The sequence below is a fragment of the Hypanus sabinus genome, chromosome 7 (genome assembly GCF_030144855.1).
Source record: "Hypanus sabinus isolate sHypSab1 chromosome 7, sHypSab1.hap1, whole genome shotgun sequence".
Classification (NCBI taxonomy): Eukaryota; Metazoa; Chordata; class Chondrichthyes; order Myliobatiformes; family Dasyatidae; genus Hypanus; species Hypanus sabinus.
The window spans coordinates 181,419,488-181,436,266 of NC_082712.1; the positions used below are offsets into that span (position 1 = coordinate 181,419,488).

General features: G+C 45.9%; 1 protein-coding gene across 2 annotated transcripts in view; it reads right to left on the minus strand.

The window, feature by feature from the left end:
• Positions 1–5,026: 5,026 nt before the first annotated feature.
• The window catches only part of LOC132397457 (uncharacterized oxidoreductase YjmC-like), a 106,420-nt gene continuing 94,667 nt past the window's right edge, over positions 5,027–16,779 (minus strand). For both annotated transcript variants that reach the window (XM_059976278.1, XM_059976277.1), the window contains exons 10-11: positions 8,604–8,714; positions 5,027–5,410 (exon numbers count right to left, since the gene is read on the minus strand). In XM_059976278.1, coding sequence (XP_059832261.1) covers positions 5,348–5,410; positions 8,604–8,714 — 174 coding nt within the window. In that variant the 3' untranslated portion in view covers positions 5,027–5,347. The remainder of the gene's footprint in view (positions 5,411–8,603; positions 8,715–16,779) is intronic.

Genomic DNA, 16,779 nt, shown 5'->3' on the forward strand with positions numbered 1-16,779 from the left:
CAATTACGCCAAAGAAAGTACTCAGGAAGCTGAATAGTCTAAAGATAGATAAATCTCCTGGACCAGATGGAATGCACCCTCGTGTTCTGAAGGAAGTAGCTGTGGAGATTGCAGAGGCATTAGCAATGGTCTTTCAAAAGTCAATAGATTCTGGCATGCATTCCAGAGGACTGGAAGATTGCAAATGTCACTCCGCTATTTAAGAAGGGGGCAATGAAACAAAAAATAAATTATAGACCTGTTAGCTTGGCATCGGTGGTTGGGAAGATGTTGGAGTCGATTGTCAGGGATGAGGTTACGGAGTTAATGGAGGCATATGACAAGATAGGCAGAACTCAGCATGGTTTCCTTAAAGGAAAACCCTGCCTGACAAACCTTTTGCAATTTTTTGAGGAAATTACAAGTAGGCTAGACAAGGGAGATGCAGTGAAGGTTGTGTATTTGGATTTTCAGGTGGCCTTTGACAAGGTGCCACACTTGAGGCTGTTAAACAAGATAAGAGCTCATGGAATTACAGGAAAGTTACATACGTGGATAGAGGGTTGGCTGATTGGTAGGAAACAGAGAGTGGGAATAAAGGGATCCCATTCTAGTTGACTGCCGGTTACCAGTGGTGTTCCACAGGGGACCGTGTTGGGGCCGCTTCTTTTTACATTGTGTATCAGTGATTTGGAATATGGAATAGATGGCTTTGTGGCTAAGTTTGCTGATGATACAAAGATAGGTGGAGGGGCCGGTAGTGCTGAGGAAACAGAGAGTCTGCAGAGAGACTTGGATAGATTGGGAGAATGGGCAAAGAAGTAGTAAATGAAATACAATGTTAGAAAGTGTATGGTCATGCACGTTGGTAGAAGAAATAAATGGGCAGACTATTATTTAAATGGAGAGACAATTCAAAGTTCTGAGATGCAACAAGACTTGGGAGTCCTCGAGCAGGATACCCTTAAGGTTAACGTCCAGGTTGAGTCAGTGGTGAAGAAGGCAAATGCAATGTTGGTATTTTATTCCTTTTTTATTAATCTCTTCCTCAACCCCAGTTCCCAGCCTTCTCCCCGTAACCTTTGATGCCATGTCCAATCAAGAATCTATCAATCTCTGCCTTAAATATACCCAATGACCTGGCCTTCACAGTTGCACGTGGCAACATATTCCACAAATTCACCATCCTTTGGCTAAAGAAATGTCTCCAGATCTCTATCTTGAGGCTGTGCCCTCTTGTCTGAGATTATCCCACCATGGGAAACATCTTTTCCACATCAATTTAGGCTTTTCAACATTTGAAAGCTTTCAATGAGATCCCCCCTCATCCTTCTGAATTCCAGCGAGTACAGACCCAGAGCCATCAAACTTTCCTCGTATGTTAACCCTTTCATTCCTGGAATCATCCTTGTGAACCACCTCTGGCACATCTTTTCTAAGATGAGGGGCCCAAAACTGTTCACAATACTCAAATTGAGGCCTCATTGGTGTCTTATAAAGCCTCAGCATCACATCCTTGTTCTTGTATTCTAGAACTCTTGAAATGAATAAGTAATGTGCTATAGAGACATTGACTTTTTACAGTTTATACAAGCCACTTCAATGCAAAAGTATAGTTTTAAATTTGCTGATGGTACAAAGATAGGTGGGGAAGGAGGGTGTGAGAAGGACATAAGAAGGTTACAAAGTTACATAGATCCATAGCTGATGAATTGCCAATTTTGGTTAGAACAATAAAAGTGAAGCATATTATTGCAATGATGACAGACAGTGGAAATCTGCAAAGCAATCAGGTCTGCTGTCCCAGTATATGTGTAGATAATTTTGCAGGCTAACTCAAAAGCTTGTATCATTGTACCGTGGAGAGCATTCTGACAGGCTGCATCACTGTCTGGTATGGAGGGGCTACTGCACAGGACCGAAAGAAGCTGAAGAAGGTTGTAAATCTAGTCAGCTCCATCTTGGGCACTAGCCTACAAAGTACCTAGGACATCTTTAGGAAGTGGTGTCTCAGAAAGGCAGCAACCAGGCCATGTCCTTTTCTCACTGTTACCATCAGGTAAGAGGTGCAGAAGCCTGAAGGCACACACTCACCCATTCCCCTCTGGAGTCCGATTCCTAAATGGACATTGAAGCTTTGGACACTTATAAATATACAGTATTTCTGTTTCTGCACATTTTAAAAAAATCTATTCAATATATATAATTGATTTGTTTAATATGTTTTATTTTATTTGCTATTATTATATATATTTTTCTCTCTCTGCTATATTATGTATTGCATTGAACTGCTGCTGCTAAGTTAACAAATTTCATGTCACATGTTGGTGATAATAAACCTGATTCTGATTCTGATTCTGTTATTGTTAGGTGAACTGAATACATAACTAGGGAGGTTATACTTCACCTATAAGTGACATTGGTGAGACCAAATGTATACAGTTCAGGTCTCCTTCATTAAGGATGCCAATACATGGGAGAGGGGGTTTCAAAAACTCATGTCTGCAATATTTATTGCTCATTTATTTTTTTTTGTATTTGCAGTTTATTGTCCTTTGCACATTGACTATGTGTCCATCTGTTTGGGGGTGGTCTTTCATTGATTCCATTGTGTATCTTGGATTTACTGTGTTTGCCCACAAGAAGATGAATCTCAGGGCTGTATATGCTGACATATACAGTATGTACTTTAATAATAAATTTACTTAGAACTTTCTTTAATGCTGGTTTCTTTAATGCAGGCATGGGATGGTATAATATTACCTCTCAAAATAAACCTGAAGCTGCCCCTTGGCATCCCCACCCCACTCCAGTTGCATCAGCAGATGGCGCTGGAATGAGAATAGATGCTCATAACCCCATGGAGGTGCTCTGTACTGTATTGGGGTTATCTTTGAACGCACCTTGCTGATGGAGGACAGAGAGGGGAATAAGGCCTTGTCAGGGAGATGGGGGTGGACATCAGAGGGTATTACATAGAATAGTACAGCACAGTACAGGCCATTCAGCCCACAATGTTGTGCTGACCCTTAAACCCTGCCTCCTATATAACCCCCCCGCACCTTAATTTCCTGCATATACTGGTCAGATAGTCTCTTAAATTTCACTAGTGTATCTGCCTCCACCGTCTCAAGCAGTGCATTCCACTCTGAGTAAAGAAAACCTTTCTCTAGTATCCCCCTTGAACTTCCCACCCTTACCTTAAAACCATGTCCTCTTGTACTGAGCAGTGGCGCCCTGGGAAAGAGGCGCTGGCTATCCACTCCGTCTATTCCTCTTAATATCTTGTACACCTCTATCATGTCTCCTCTCATCCTCCTTCTCTCCAAAGAGTAAAGCCTTAATCTCTGATCATAATGCATACTCTCTAAACTAGACAACATCCTGGTAAATCTCCTCTGTACCCTTTCCAATGCTTCCACATCCTTCCTATAGTGAGGCGACAAGAACTGGACACAGTACTCCAAGTGTGGCCTAACCAGAGTTTTATAGAGCTGCATCATTACCTCATGACTATCCCTCGACTTATGAAAGCTAACACCCTATAAGCTTTCTTAACTAAACTATCTACCTGTAAGGCAACTTTCAGGGATCTGTGGACATGTACTCCCAGATCCCTCTGCTCCTCCACACTACCAAGTATCTTGCCATTTACTTTGTACTCTGCCTTGGAATTTGTCCTTCCAAAGTGTACCACCTCACACTTCTCCGGGTTGAACTCTATCTTCCACTTCTCAGCCCACTTCTGCATCCTATCAATGTCTCTCTGCAATCTCTGACAATCCTCTACACTATCCACAAAACCACCAACCTTTGTGTCATCTGCAAACTTGCCAACCCACCCTTCTACTCCCACATCCAGGTCTTTAATAAAAATCACGAAGCGTAGAGGTCCCAGAACAGATCCTTGTGGGACACCACTTGTCACAACCCTAATCCAGATGTACTTCCTCCACCACAACCCTCTGCTTTCTGCAGGCAAGCCAATTCTGAATCCACCTGGCCAAACTTCCCTGGATCCTTTGCCTTCTGACTTCCTGAATAAGCCATCTGCACGGGGCCCAGCACCGGCTCTACTTGCATAAAAACCCTCCCCACCTTTAACACAGTGATTTCAAATGAAACAGAAGTTTTCCTGTTCAAAACCACTACTGTAACAATGCCCTCACGGCCTCCAACAGTCTCCGCTGTAGCCTTTCTGGCAGCATTCCTACCGAATGAGGTAAGCACAGCACAGTAACTTGAGCAGGTGGTTCACTTCGAGAGCTGCTGCTCCTGAGTTTGTGCATAGGACTTGGGCCGTGCCATCTTGGAACTGCACCCAGCCATGGCGCAGTTCAAATTGAAGAGTTCAAACAGTACCGCTGGGGGGGGGGGGGGGGGGGGGGCGGGAGCAGGGAAACAGTCAAACAGTCTACACCCAGTGGAACACCAGCAAACACTCAAAGAGAAACAGTTCAGAGATGAAACTGGATGGGATGTGAGGGGAGAAGGAGTAGATAGGCAAGGAGATCTGTGCAGTGTTAGAAGAAACCTCAGCACTATCTGTGCAAAAGTCACGAAGAGATGAACATTTTCTCCAGCTGATCCGCTGCTCCAAAGTTCAAAGTCCTCTTCACTTAGCCGCTCTGGGTTAGGCACTCCGATTGGGAGGGGGTTTCTGTTGTTACAATTGGAATAAATCTGTCCCTGTTCCTGGCAAAGTCAGACTTGAACTTTGGCAAACTGCCAGCCGCATTCACCACTCAGCGCTGAGAAACACGGACCGAAAAACTTCACTGAAACAAATCCTCCCAGACAAAAGAACTATTTCAGTCTGCTGCCGATGTGATACTCCACACTCCCAAGTCTTCTGGTGGATTCCAAACCTGTTATTTGGCAAGTTTGAGCCTCCCTCAGTACAGCCCCTCCCACAGTGTGCCATTCCTTTGGTTCACCACTCCCTGTGATGTTCCATCATTCGTGTCGAAGGGTCAAAATGTATTGTGGCCCATCCAGAGCCACAGAGTTTCTTTCAGCCAGCAGGTCTTTAGTGAGATCAAATGAGTAGTGGTTAAAAGCAGCACCTTTTATTGAGCAGAGGGGATTCTCTGCAATTCTAAAGCACAACACACAACACAACTGCATGAGGATGACATAAGCAATGAACCCCAAAACATCTGCTAACCCTGTGAACTTGCTCCCTCCTGCCACCCCTGCAGCAAGTGAAGCTTCTGCCTGGGCAAGTGCCGAGGTCAGACTTGAACTAACTGAAAACAAATTGCAGCAAATGCAGGAATTATCACTACACAATCAAAGGCAAAGAGGTCCCTTTGGCCTTTCTCAGCTCCTCAGTATCTGCCAGTCAGTCTCAGCCCACTAACTGCGGCTAGGGATCGATCGTATGGTCAGTAGGGAGCGGTTTGACTCCCAGCTCTTTCGCCACCGAGTTCTGCAAAAAACACATTCATTTTGCAAAGGTTAAAGGCCAGAATAAAACAATAGGCATTGTCTTTGCACTCAGTCTCTCCCCAGTGCTGTATCAACAGCCCTCTGGCCTCATCCTCCACAATTTCCTCACCCCTGCCTCTCATACATCATCCTCAAACTCCAAATCTCTTCCCATCTTGTTTGACACCCCTCACTTCCCTTCCCTCTGCCCTAACTCTATTCCCTTCACATCACTCTATATCCTGACTGCCTCTCTGCCCTCTTATCACTCAATCAATCCTCCCAACCCTTTCTATCACTCACACTCCACTCCCCATCTCTACCTCTTACTCTCCCCTCCCAACCCATGCTACCCCTCATACTCCCCTCCCTACCCTCTCAAACCCTCACAACACCTTTCCCACCACTCCCAAACTTCTCAACCCCTCAGACTCTCCTCCACACCCTCTCAAACCCTCAGGATCCCCACCCCACCCTCTTTATCGCTCAATCTGCCTTTGTCACCCTCTGTACCTTTCACACTCTGTACCTCTCATTCTCCTGTCCCCACACTCTCTACCCCTCACTCTCTCCATCCACCCTCTGTACCCATCACTCTCCCCGCCAACAACTCCCACTCTCTACACCTCTCACTCTCCACTCCACACTCTATCTCTGCCCTCGCCCATTCCCACCGACCACCATTCACTCGCCCCTCCCCACCCCCACCTTCACTACTCACACTACCCTTCCCGTCTCTCCAGGCACTCTCCGTCCGACTCTCCCTTCCTCGTTTCTGCAGGCACTCTCTGTCCCTGACTCTCCCTTCCACATATGTTCAGTCACTCTCCGTCCCTGATTCTCCTCTTCCAGTCTCTCCAGGCATTTTCTGTCCCTGACTCTCCCTTCCTCATATCTGCAGGAGCTCTCTGTCCCTGGCACTCCCTTCCTCATCTCTTCAGGCACTGTCTGCCCCTGACTCTCCCTTCCTTTGCTCTCCAGGAACTCTCCATCCCTGACTCTTAGTTCCTTGTCTCTCCAGGCACACTTAGTCCCTGACTCTTCCCTTTACACAACTCCAGGCACACTCAATCCCTAATCTCCTCTCCCCACATCTCTGCACACTTCGTACCCCTTACTCTCCCATCCCAACATCTCTCCACCCTCTCTACCCCTCACACTCCCCTCCTCACCTCTCCCAATCCTCTCTAATGCTCAAACTCCCCTCCCCACCTCTCCCATACCCCTCAGACTCCCCTCCACACACTCTCAAACCCACAGGCTCTCCTCCCCACCTCTCCTGTCTACCGCTCACTCTGCCTTCATCACCCTCCCTACCTCTCATGCTCCTTTCCACACCCTCTGTACCTCTCATTCTCCTGTCTCTACACTCTCTACCCCTCACTCTATCCATCCACCCTCTGTACCCATCACTCTCCCTGCCCAACATCTCCCACTCTCTACACCTCTCACTCTCCACACACTATCTCTGCCCTCGTCCCTTCCCACTGACTCCACCACTCACTCGCCCCTGCACACCCCCGCCCTCTCTGCTCACACTACCCTGAACTCCAGGCAATCTCCATCCCTGACTCTTCCTTCCTCATCTCTCCAGGCACTTTCTGTTCCTGACTCTCCCCTCCCCACCATCTTGGTCCCTTGCTCTCCCCTCCCCACCCTCTTGATCCCTCAGTCTATCCTCCCCACCCTCTCGATCTCTGACTCTTGTCCATGGACCTCTCTCCACCCTTTCTAACCATCACTTACCCCTTTCCTCCTATTCTTCCTCTCAGTTTCCCCTCTCCACCCTCACTCTCCCCCAGCCTTACTCCCCCTCACTCTCCCCTCCCCACCTCTCCACACCCTATCTATCCCTCAGACACTCTTCATACCCTTTCTTCACCTCACTCTCTCCTCCCCACCCTTTCTACCAATCACTCTCTGCTCCCCAGTGCTTCTCACCATCTCTACCCATCGGACTGTCCTTTCCACACTCTCTGTATGTCACTTTCCCATCTGATAAGACAGTAAGACATATGAGCTGAATTAGTCCATTTGGCCCCTCGATTCTGCTCCACTATTCAATCATGGCTGATTCTTTTGTTTCACCTCCTCAGCCCTACTCCCCAGCCTTCTCCCTGTAACCTTTGATGCCATGTCCAATCAAAAACTTATCAATACACCCAATGACCTGGCCTCCACAGCTGCCTGTGGTAATAAATTCCACAATTTCACCATCCTCTGGCTAAAAAGATTTCTCTACAGCTCTGTTTTAAATGGATGTTCCTCTGTCTGAGGCTGTGCCTTCTTGTCCTAGACTCCTCCACATGGGAAACATCCTTTCCACATCTGCTCTGTCTAGGCCTTCCAACATTCGAAAGGGTTCAGTGAGATCCCCCCTTATCCTTCTGAAGTGCAGCAAGTTCAGACCCAAAGCTAACAAACCTTCCTCATATGATAACACTTTCATTCCTGGATTCATCCTTGTGAACTTCCTCTGAACTCTCTCCAATGCCAGCACATCTTTTCTTAGACGAAGAGCCTGAAACTGTTCACAATACTCAAGGTGAGGCCTCACCAGTGCCTTATAAAGCCTCAGCATCACATCCTTGCTCTTATATTCTAGACCTCTTGAAATGAATGCTAACATTGCTTTTGCCTTCCTCATCAGTGACTCTACCTGTAAGATTGCACAAGGAGTCCCAAATTACTTTGCATCTCAGACTTGGATTTTCTCCCTATTTAGACATTTATTTCTACTACCAAAGTGTATGATCATGCATTTTCCAACATTGTATTTCATTTGCCACATCCTTGCCCATACTCTTAATGAGTCTAAGTCCTTCTGCAGCTTATCTGTTTCCTCAATGCTACCAGCCCCTCCCTATCCTCTCTATCTCTCACTCTCCTCACCCTCTCTGCACCTCACCTCATTTCCCAGATCTCTCCCCTGATTCTCCTTCCCCCCCACCCCTCCATGCACTTTCGGACTCTTGTTCCTGTCTCTGATGCATCAGGGATCTGCTATGTAATTCTGCAGCTCTGCAGTCTCTCCATTTCCTTCCTACTGCTGTCCATGGTTTTGGTGGGAGCCTTTCACCCCCCCCACCCCCGAACTCTCCATCCCACTCTACCTCCCCCTTCCTACTGAACCACCTCCACTGGGAACCAATGTCAAAAGCTAAGTGCATGGAGAGTATGGCCAATGTTCTCACCACATGGTCAACCACGTTGATGTGGTACGGGATGGCCTCATACTGATCGCACTCTGCCATGTGCTGCCTCTCTGGATCTCCCGGTATGAGGACACACAGCCCTGGCTCACTCTGCAAGAGAAAGGAACACATTCCTGTTAGCTCCTAACCAGACACAGTGGTGGAGCCTCACCCAACACTGTTCACACATTGGGTCCAGATTGGTGTCCAGTGGTTACGTGTAAGAATGTAGTCTACTGCAACACTGAAGCTGTTCACTGCATGAGACAGTTCACAGTCCTGCTCTGTTGTGAGCTGGGATCTGATCTGAGAGTCAACTGGTAACTAGCTCACTACCCTGGCACAAAGGAGTGCCTGGGCCAACTCCTTCCCCTCTTCTGGGGATGCATTAATGGGTCATATTTTGATTTGAATTTGCTCACTGTATTGCAAATACTAGGTGTTTGTATTTTATGCAAATAAACCTTTGTAGTTTTGCAAAAAAAAAATGTACGACCATCCCTTCCCCTCCCAGTCCTCACTAGGACACAAGCTCCAGACTGAGTCTGACCCATAGTAGGGGTGGATGGTTGTGAGGTGCCTTTGTCCCTTCACTGAACACCAGGGTGGGCAGAAACTGGAAAGAAAACTAAGTACAGGCACTCAACTCATCACCACTCAGTGAGATCATGACCAAGATGTCAGTTCAGAGGGATCCTGGTCATCTTCCTCTTCCACACAACCCTTCACTTCCCCAGTGACATGCCTTCCACATCTCCCCCTCAGTGACATACCTCCCTCCACATCCCTCCTTCAATGACCTACCTCCCTCCACATCAATCTCTTAATGACTTACCTTCCTTCACATCCCTCCCTCAATGACCTACCTCCTTCACAGACCTACCTTCACATGTCTCCCTCAGTGACTTCTCTCACTACACATCCCTCAGTGACCTAACTCCCTCCACATATCTCCCTCAGTGACCTTTCTCCCTCCACATTCTTCCCTCAATGACTTTCCTCCATCCATATCCCTCTCTCAATGACCTATCTCACTCCACATCACTCCTTCAATTACCCCCTTCACCTGCATTTCACTGAAACACCTCCCTCCACATCTCTCCCTCAATGACCTACTTCCTTTTATATCCCTCCTTAGTGATCTACATCCCTCCACATTCCTGTCTCAATTACCTGCTTTCCGCCAGTCCTCCTAAATGACTAACTTCCCTCTACATTCCCCATAGTCATCTACCTCTCTCAACATCCCTCCATCAGTGACCTCCCTCCCTCCACAATGACATAACTCCCTCCGCATTCCAACTCCAATGAACTACCTCTCTTCACATCCCTCCCTCAGTGACCAACCTCCGTCTACCTAACTACCTCAATGACCAAACTCCCTGCACATCCCTCTGTCAATGAACTACTTCTCTCAGCATCTCTCCCCGAATGACCTAACTCCCTCTGCATTCCTCCCTCAATGACCTACTTCCGTTCACATCAATCCAACAGTGAACACCTCTCTTCTGCTACATACCTTCTTTAATGACCTTCCTACTTGCACATCCCTCCCTCTGTGACCTAATTCCCTGCCCATTCCTCTCAGTGATCTACCTCCCTCCACATCCCTCCTTCACTGACCTAACCTACTCCACGTCCCTCCCTCAGTGACTTACCTCCCTTGATACTCCTCCCTCAGTGACCTTCCCCCACATTCCTTCCTCAAAGACCTACCTCCCTCCACATCCATCCCTCAATGACCTACTTCCCTCCACATCTCTCCTTCAGTGATCTACCTCCCTGCCTCAGTAACACATCCTTCAAATCCCTCCATACCATTCCATCTACTTAAAGACATGGGTGAAGATTAGAAACAAAAATGGTGGTGTCACTTTGCTTGGTGGTATTAGAGCTCCCAAGCATCAACTGGAGTCATAGGAACAGATAATGTATTAAACACAGGTCACCCTTCATAAGACTTTCAGATATGAACTAGGATTGCTTTAACTTTAAAGATTCTGAGTGTAATTTTTGAGGTGTGGCCAGGAACAAAGCTTCTTGCAATAGTGTGCAAGTAGACAATTGAGAGATGGAGCATTAATGGGATGAGGACTGGTCAGATGAAAAGAATCTCAGTACAGATCATTTTGCCAATAGTGACTGTAACTGCATTTACTTTAAAGTTGTTCTGGACAAGAGCAGGGCTGGAGTTACAATGAAGATCTCATAATTTCATCAACATAAAGGGACACCAGCCAAAGGTAAACTGGGAGCATCTCCTCTGAGGCAAGTCTGTTCAGTTGGAGAAATATTCAGAGTTGAAAACCAACATGTTCCTGACAGGGTAAACATATATGCCAGTGATATTAAGCTTGATTCTATTTCTGATTCAGGTTGGGTTGGTGTCTCTGGAGTCTTGACAGAAAGGCACTGCAATGGGTAGTCAAAACTGCCCAATGCATCCTAACAAGCTGCATTTCTGCATAGTACAGAAATTGCACTGCAGTAGACAGGAAGGCTCTGCGACGGGAAGTCAAAACTGCTCAACACATCATTGGCATCAGCCTAACCAACATCAAGGATGTATATAGAGTTATAGAGTTCGGCCCTTTGTCTCTGTCAGTGCATGATGCATAGTATGGAAACTACTCTGCAGTGGACAGGAAGTCTCAACAATAGCAGTCAAAACGGTCTAATACATCACAGCATCAGCCTACCTGCTATCAAGGATATATACAGAAATGTCACAGAAAAGGGCTAGTATCATCATGAAGGGTCCCACTCACCCTGCTCATGACCTATATGTCCCACTCCCATGAGGGAGAAGGCTATGTAGCATCCATGTCAGGACCACCAGATCCAAAAACAGTTACTTTCCCCAAACAGTAAGGCTGATCAATACCTCTACCCACTGACCTACCCCCACCTCTACTTTATCATTTGCATCATGTACCTAGAGACACTTTATGAATGTACAATTGATCTATGTACTTGATATAAGCTATCTTATGTATCTAATTTCTGACACCTCTGTCCACTTTCTTGATCTCTCTGTCTTTACCACTGGAGACAAACTATCAATCAACATTTTTTATAAACCTACTGATTCCCATGTTTATCTTGAATATACCTCATCCCACCTGGTTTCCTGTAAAAATGCTATTCCCTTTTCTCAGTTCCTTCACCTTTGTGCATCTGTTCCCAGGATGCGGTTTTCTGCTGCCAAACATTTTCTTTCTGATTCCCATTCCTGTTCCGACATGTTGGTCCAGGGCCACCAGCAGGGTGGAGGAGCAACATCTTAGAACATAGAAATCTACAGCACATTACAGGTCTTTCGGCCCATAATATTGTGCCGACTGTGTAATCTACTCTAGAAACTGCTTAGAATTTCCCTCCCGCATAGCCCTCTATTTTTCTAAGCTCCATGTACCTATCTAAGAGTCTCTTAAAAGACTCTATTGTATCTACATCTACCACCGTTGCTGGCACTGCATTCCACACACCCACCACTCTCTTTGTGAAAAACTTAACTCTGACATCCCCCTTGTACCTACTTCCAAGCACCTTAAAACTATGCCCCCCTCATGTTAGCCACTTCAACCCTGGGAAAAAGCCTCTGGCTATCCACACGATCAATGCCTTTCATCATCTCATACACGTCTATCAGTTCACCTCTCATCCTCCGTCGCTCCAAAGAGAAAAGGCCAAGTTCACTCAACCTATTCTCATAAGACATCCTCTCCAATCCAGACAACATCTTTATAAATCTCCTCATCCTTCCTATAGTGAGGTGACCAGAACTGAACACAGTACTCCACAGTACAGGTTTTATAAGCTGTGACATTACCTCATGGCTCTTGAACTCAATCCCACTGTTGATGAAGGCCATCACACCATATGCCTTCTTAACAATACTGTCAACCTGCACAGCAGTTTTGAGTGTCCTATGGACACAGGTCCCAAGATCTTGCTGATCCTCCACTGCTAAGAGTCTTACCATTAATATTATATTTTGTCTTCAAATTTGACCTACTGTAATGAACTACTTCACACTTATCTGGGTTGAACTCCATCTGACACTTCTCAGCCCAGTTCTGCATCCTATCGATGTCCCGCTGTAGCTTCTGACAACCCTCCACATTATCCACAACACCCCCACCTTTTGTGTCATCAGCAAACTTACTAGCAACCCTTCGACTCTCTTATAACCATATAACAATTACAGCACGGAAACAGGCCATCTCAGCCCTTCTAGTCTGTGCCGAACGCTTACTCTCACCTAGTCCCACCGACCTGCACTCAGCCCATAACCCTCCATTCCTTTCCTGTCCATATACCTATTCAATTTTTTTTAAATGACAAAATCGAACCTGCCTCTACCACTTCTACTGGAAGCTCGTTCCACACAGCTACCACTCCCTGAGTAAAGAAGTTCCCCCTCGTGTTACCCCTAAACTTTTGTCCCTTAACTCTCAACTCATGTCCTCTTGTTTGAATCTCCCCTACTCTCAATGGAAAAAGCCTATCCACGTCAACTCTATCTATCCCCCTCATAATTTTAAATACCTCTATCAAGTCCCCCCCTCAACCTTCTATGCTCCAAAGAATAAAGACCTAACTTGTTCAACCTTTCTCTGTAACTTGGGTGCTGAAACCCAGGTAACATTCTAGTAAATCTCCTCTGTACTCTCTCTATTTTGTTGACATCTTTCCTATAATTTGGTGACCAGAACTGTACACAATACTCCAAATTTGGCCTCACCAATGCCTTGTACAATTTGGGATGTAATGTTAAAATTGTACAAGACTCTCTTATCCTGGTCATTTATAAAAATCACAAAGAGGAGGGCTCCCAGAAAAGATCCCTGTGGAAAACCACTGGTCACTGACCTTTGTGCAGAATATGAACCTCTGTGCAGAATTAACAATCACCTTTTGCTTTCTGTGAGTAAGTCAATTCTGGGTCCACGAAGCAAGGTCTCCTTAGATCCTGTGCCTCCTTACTTTCAGAATGAGCCTTGCATGGAGAACCTTATTAAATGCCTTACTGAAATCCATATATACTATGTCCACTGCTCTACCTTCATCAATGTGTTTTGTTATAGCCTCAAAGAATTCAATCAGGCTCCTAAGACATGACCTGCCTTTGACAAAGCCATGCTGATTATTCCTAATCAGATTATGTCTCTCCAATGCTCATAAATCCCACTTCTTAGGATCTTCTCCAACAACTTGCCCACCACTGAAGTAAGACTCACTGGTCTATAATTTCCTATGCTATTTCTACTCCCTTTCTTGAACAAGGGAACAACACTTGTACCCTTCCAATCATCTGGTACTTCTCCCGTTTGTATTGATGATGCAAAGATCATTGCCAGCTACTCAGTAATCTCGTCCCTCACTTCCCACAGTAGCTTGAGGTATAGCTCGTCTGGTCCCAGTGACTTATTTAACTTAAAACCTTTCAAAAGCTCCAGCACATCCTCTTTCTTAATGTCTATACATTCAATCATTTCAGTCCACTGTAGGTCATTGCCACAATTGCCAAGGTCCTTTTCAATGGTGAATACTGAAGCAAAGTATTCATTAAGTACCTCTGCTAAGTCCTCCAGCTCCATGCACATGATTCCACTATCATTACTGATTGGTCCTATTCTCACATGCTCATCCTCTTGCTCTTCACATAACTTTTTGAATGCCTTGGGATTTTCCTTAATCCTGCTCACCAAGGCCGCCTCGTGGCCCCTTTAGCTCTCCTAATTTCATTCTTGAGCTCCTTCCTGGCAGCCTTGTAATTTTCTAGAGTTCTAACAGTACCTAGTTTATTGAACCTTTCATAACTTTTCTTTAAAAGGATAAAAGGAAGACACTGCCCAGCAGAGTGGTCATTGACAGAGTGGTCTGAGTCAGAGTGGTAGGGCTTTGGCTCATTCGGGCTTTGGCGAGGCAAATGGGTAGGTGGACTATGTTTTTTTCCTTGCATTTTCTTTTCTGGAAGAATAGACAGCATGTCTGTAGGGTTAGTACTTTACTCTGGGTGTCAGATGTGGGTATCCTAGGAATCTATCAGTCTCACAGATGGCCACATCTGCACCAGATGCACCGAGACCATGTTCAGGATCTGGAGCTGCAGCTTGATGACCTACAGCTTATTAGGGAAAGTGAGCAGGAGATAGATAGGAGCTACAGGGAGTTGGTCACCCGAAACTGCAGGAATTAGACAAATGGGTTGACTGTCGGGGAAAGGAAGAGCACCCCTGTGGCCATCCCCCTCAGTAATGGTTATCTCATTTTGGATGCTTTGAGGGGATGAACTGACAGAAGTCGACCATCGCAATCAGGTCTCTGGCACTGAGCCTGGTTCCGTGGTGCAGAAGGGAGAGAAGAAGATGAGGAATGTGGTAGTCATAGGGAATTCCATAGTGAGGGGAACAGACAGGAGGCTCTGTCAGCTGAAAGAGATACCCGCATGGTGTGTTGCTTCCCAGGTGCCAGGGTACGGGATGTTTCAGATCAGGTGCAGAGTATTCTGAAGGGAGAGGGTGAATAGCTATGAACAATCCTGATGAAGGGACTCGGCCCGAAACGTTGACTGTTCGTTTCCACGGATGCTGCCTGATCTGCTGAGTTCCTCCAGTGTGTTGTGCGTGTGCGTTGAACAGCCATAAGTCTTGGTACACATTGGTACCAATGACATAGGTAGAAAAAGGGAGGAGGTCCTGAAGAGAGAATTCAGGGAGTTGGGTAGGAAGCTGAAAAGCAGGACTTCCAGGAGAGTAATCTCAGGATTGCTGCCTGTGCCATGTGCTAACGAGCGCAAGAATAGCATGATCAGGCATATTAATGCGTGGCTGAGAGACTGGTGTAGGGGGCAGGGCTTCGGGTCCCTGGATCATTGGGGTCTCTTCTGGGGGAGGTACGACCTGTATAAAAAGGACTGGTTACACCTGAAACCAAAGGGATCTGATATCCTAGCAGCCAGGTTTAAAAGAGCTGTTTGGGAGGGTTTAAACTAATTTGGCATGGGGATGGGAACCGGAATGATAGGGCTGAGGAAGGGGAAAACATAAATAAATCAAAGATAGTGTGCACCAGAGATGATAGAAAGGACAGGCAGGAGATGAGGCATAAACACAACCAGTGGGATGATTTACAACAGAAAGCAACAAATACTGGACTGAAAGTGTTATATTTGAATGTATGCAGCATAAGAAATAAAATGGATGATCTTGAAACTCAGTACAGAGATGTGGCCATCTCTGAAACTTGGCTGAAGGATGTCTGCCATTGGGAGCTGAATGCCCAAGAATATATGGTGTATTGGAAAGACAGGTTAGTAGGCAGAGGGCGTGGTGTGGTTCTGTGTATAAAAAATATAAAATCATTAGAAAGGGATGACATAAGATCGGAAGGTGTAGAGTCTCTATGGGTTGAGTAAAGAAATGGCAAGGGTAAAAGGACAGTTGTAAACAGGCCTCCAAACAGCAGTCGGTACGAGGATTACAAATTACAGCAGGAGATAGAAAAGGCATGTCAGAAGGGCAATTTCATGATAATCATTGGGGATTTTAACATGAAAAGGGATTGGGAAAACTAGGTCAGTACAGGACCTCAAGAGAGAGAATTCGTAGAATGTCTAAGGGATGGCTTTTCAGAACAGCTTGTTGTTGAGCCCACAAGGGGATCGGCTGTGCTGGATTGGGTGTTGGGCAATGATCCGGAGGTGATAAGAGAGTTTAAGATTAAGGAACCCTTAGGGAACAGTGATCACAATATGATCGAGTTCACTTTGAAATTAGAGAAGGAGAAGCTAAATTCCAATGTGTCGGTATTTCAGTGGAATAACAGAAATTACAATGGCATAGAGAGGGGAACTGGCCAAAACTGACTGGAAAGGGACACTAGCAGGAAGGACAACAGAGTAGCAATGACTGGAGTTTCTGTGAAAAATGAGGGAAGTGCAAGGCAGATACCTTCCAAATTAGAAGAAATTTTCAAATGCAAGAAGGACACTACTGTAGCTGACAAGTGAAGTCAGAGCCAAAGTAAAAGCAAAAGAGAGGGCATACAAGGAAGTCAAAGCTAGTGGAAACATAAGAACATAAGAAATAGGAGCAGGAGTAGGCTTTCCGGCTACTGCCCCGCCATTCAATAAGATCATGGCTAATCTGTCCATAAACTCAGCTCCATC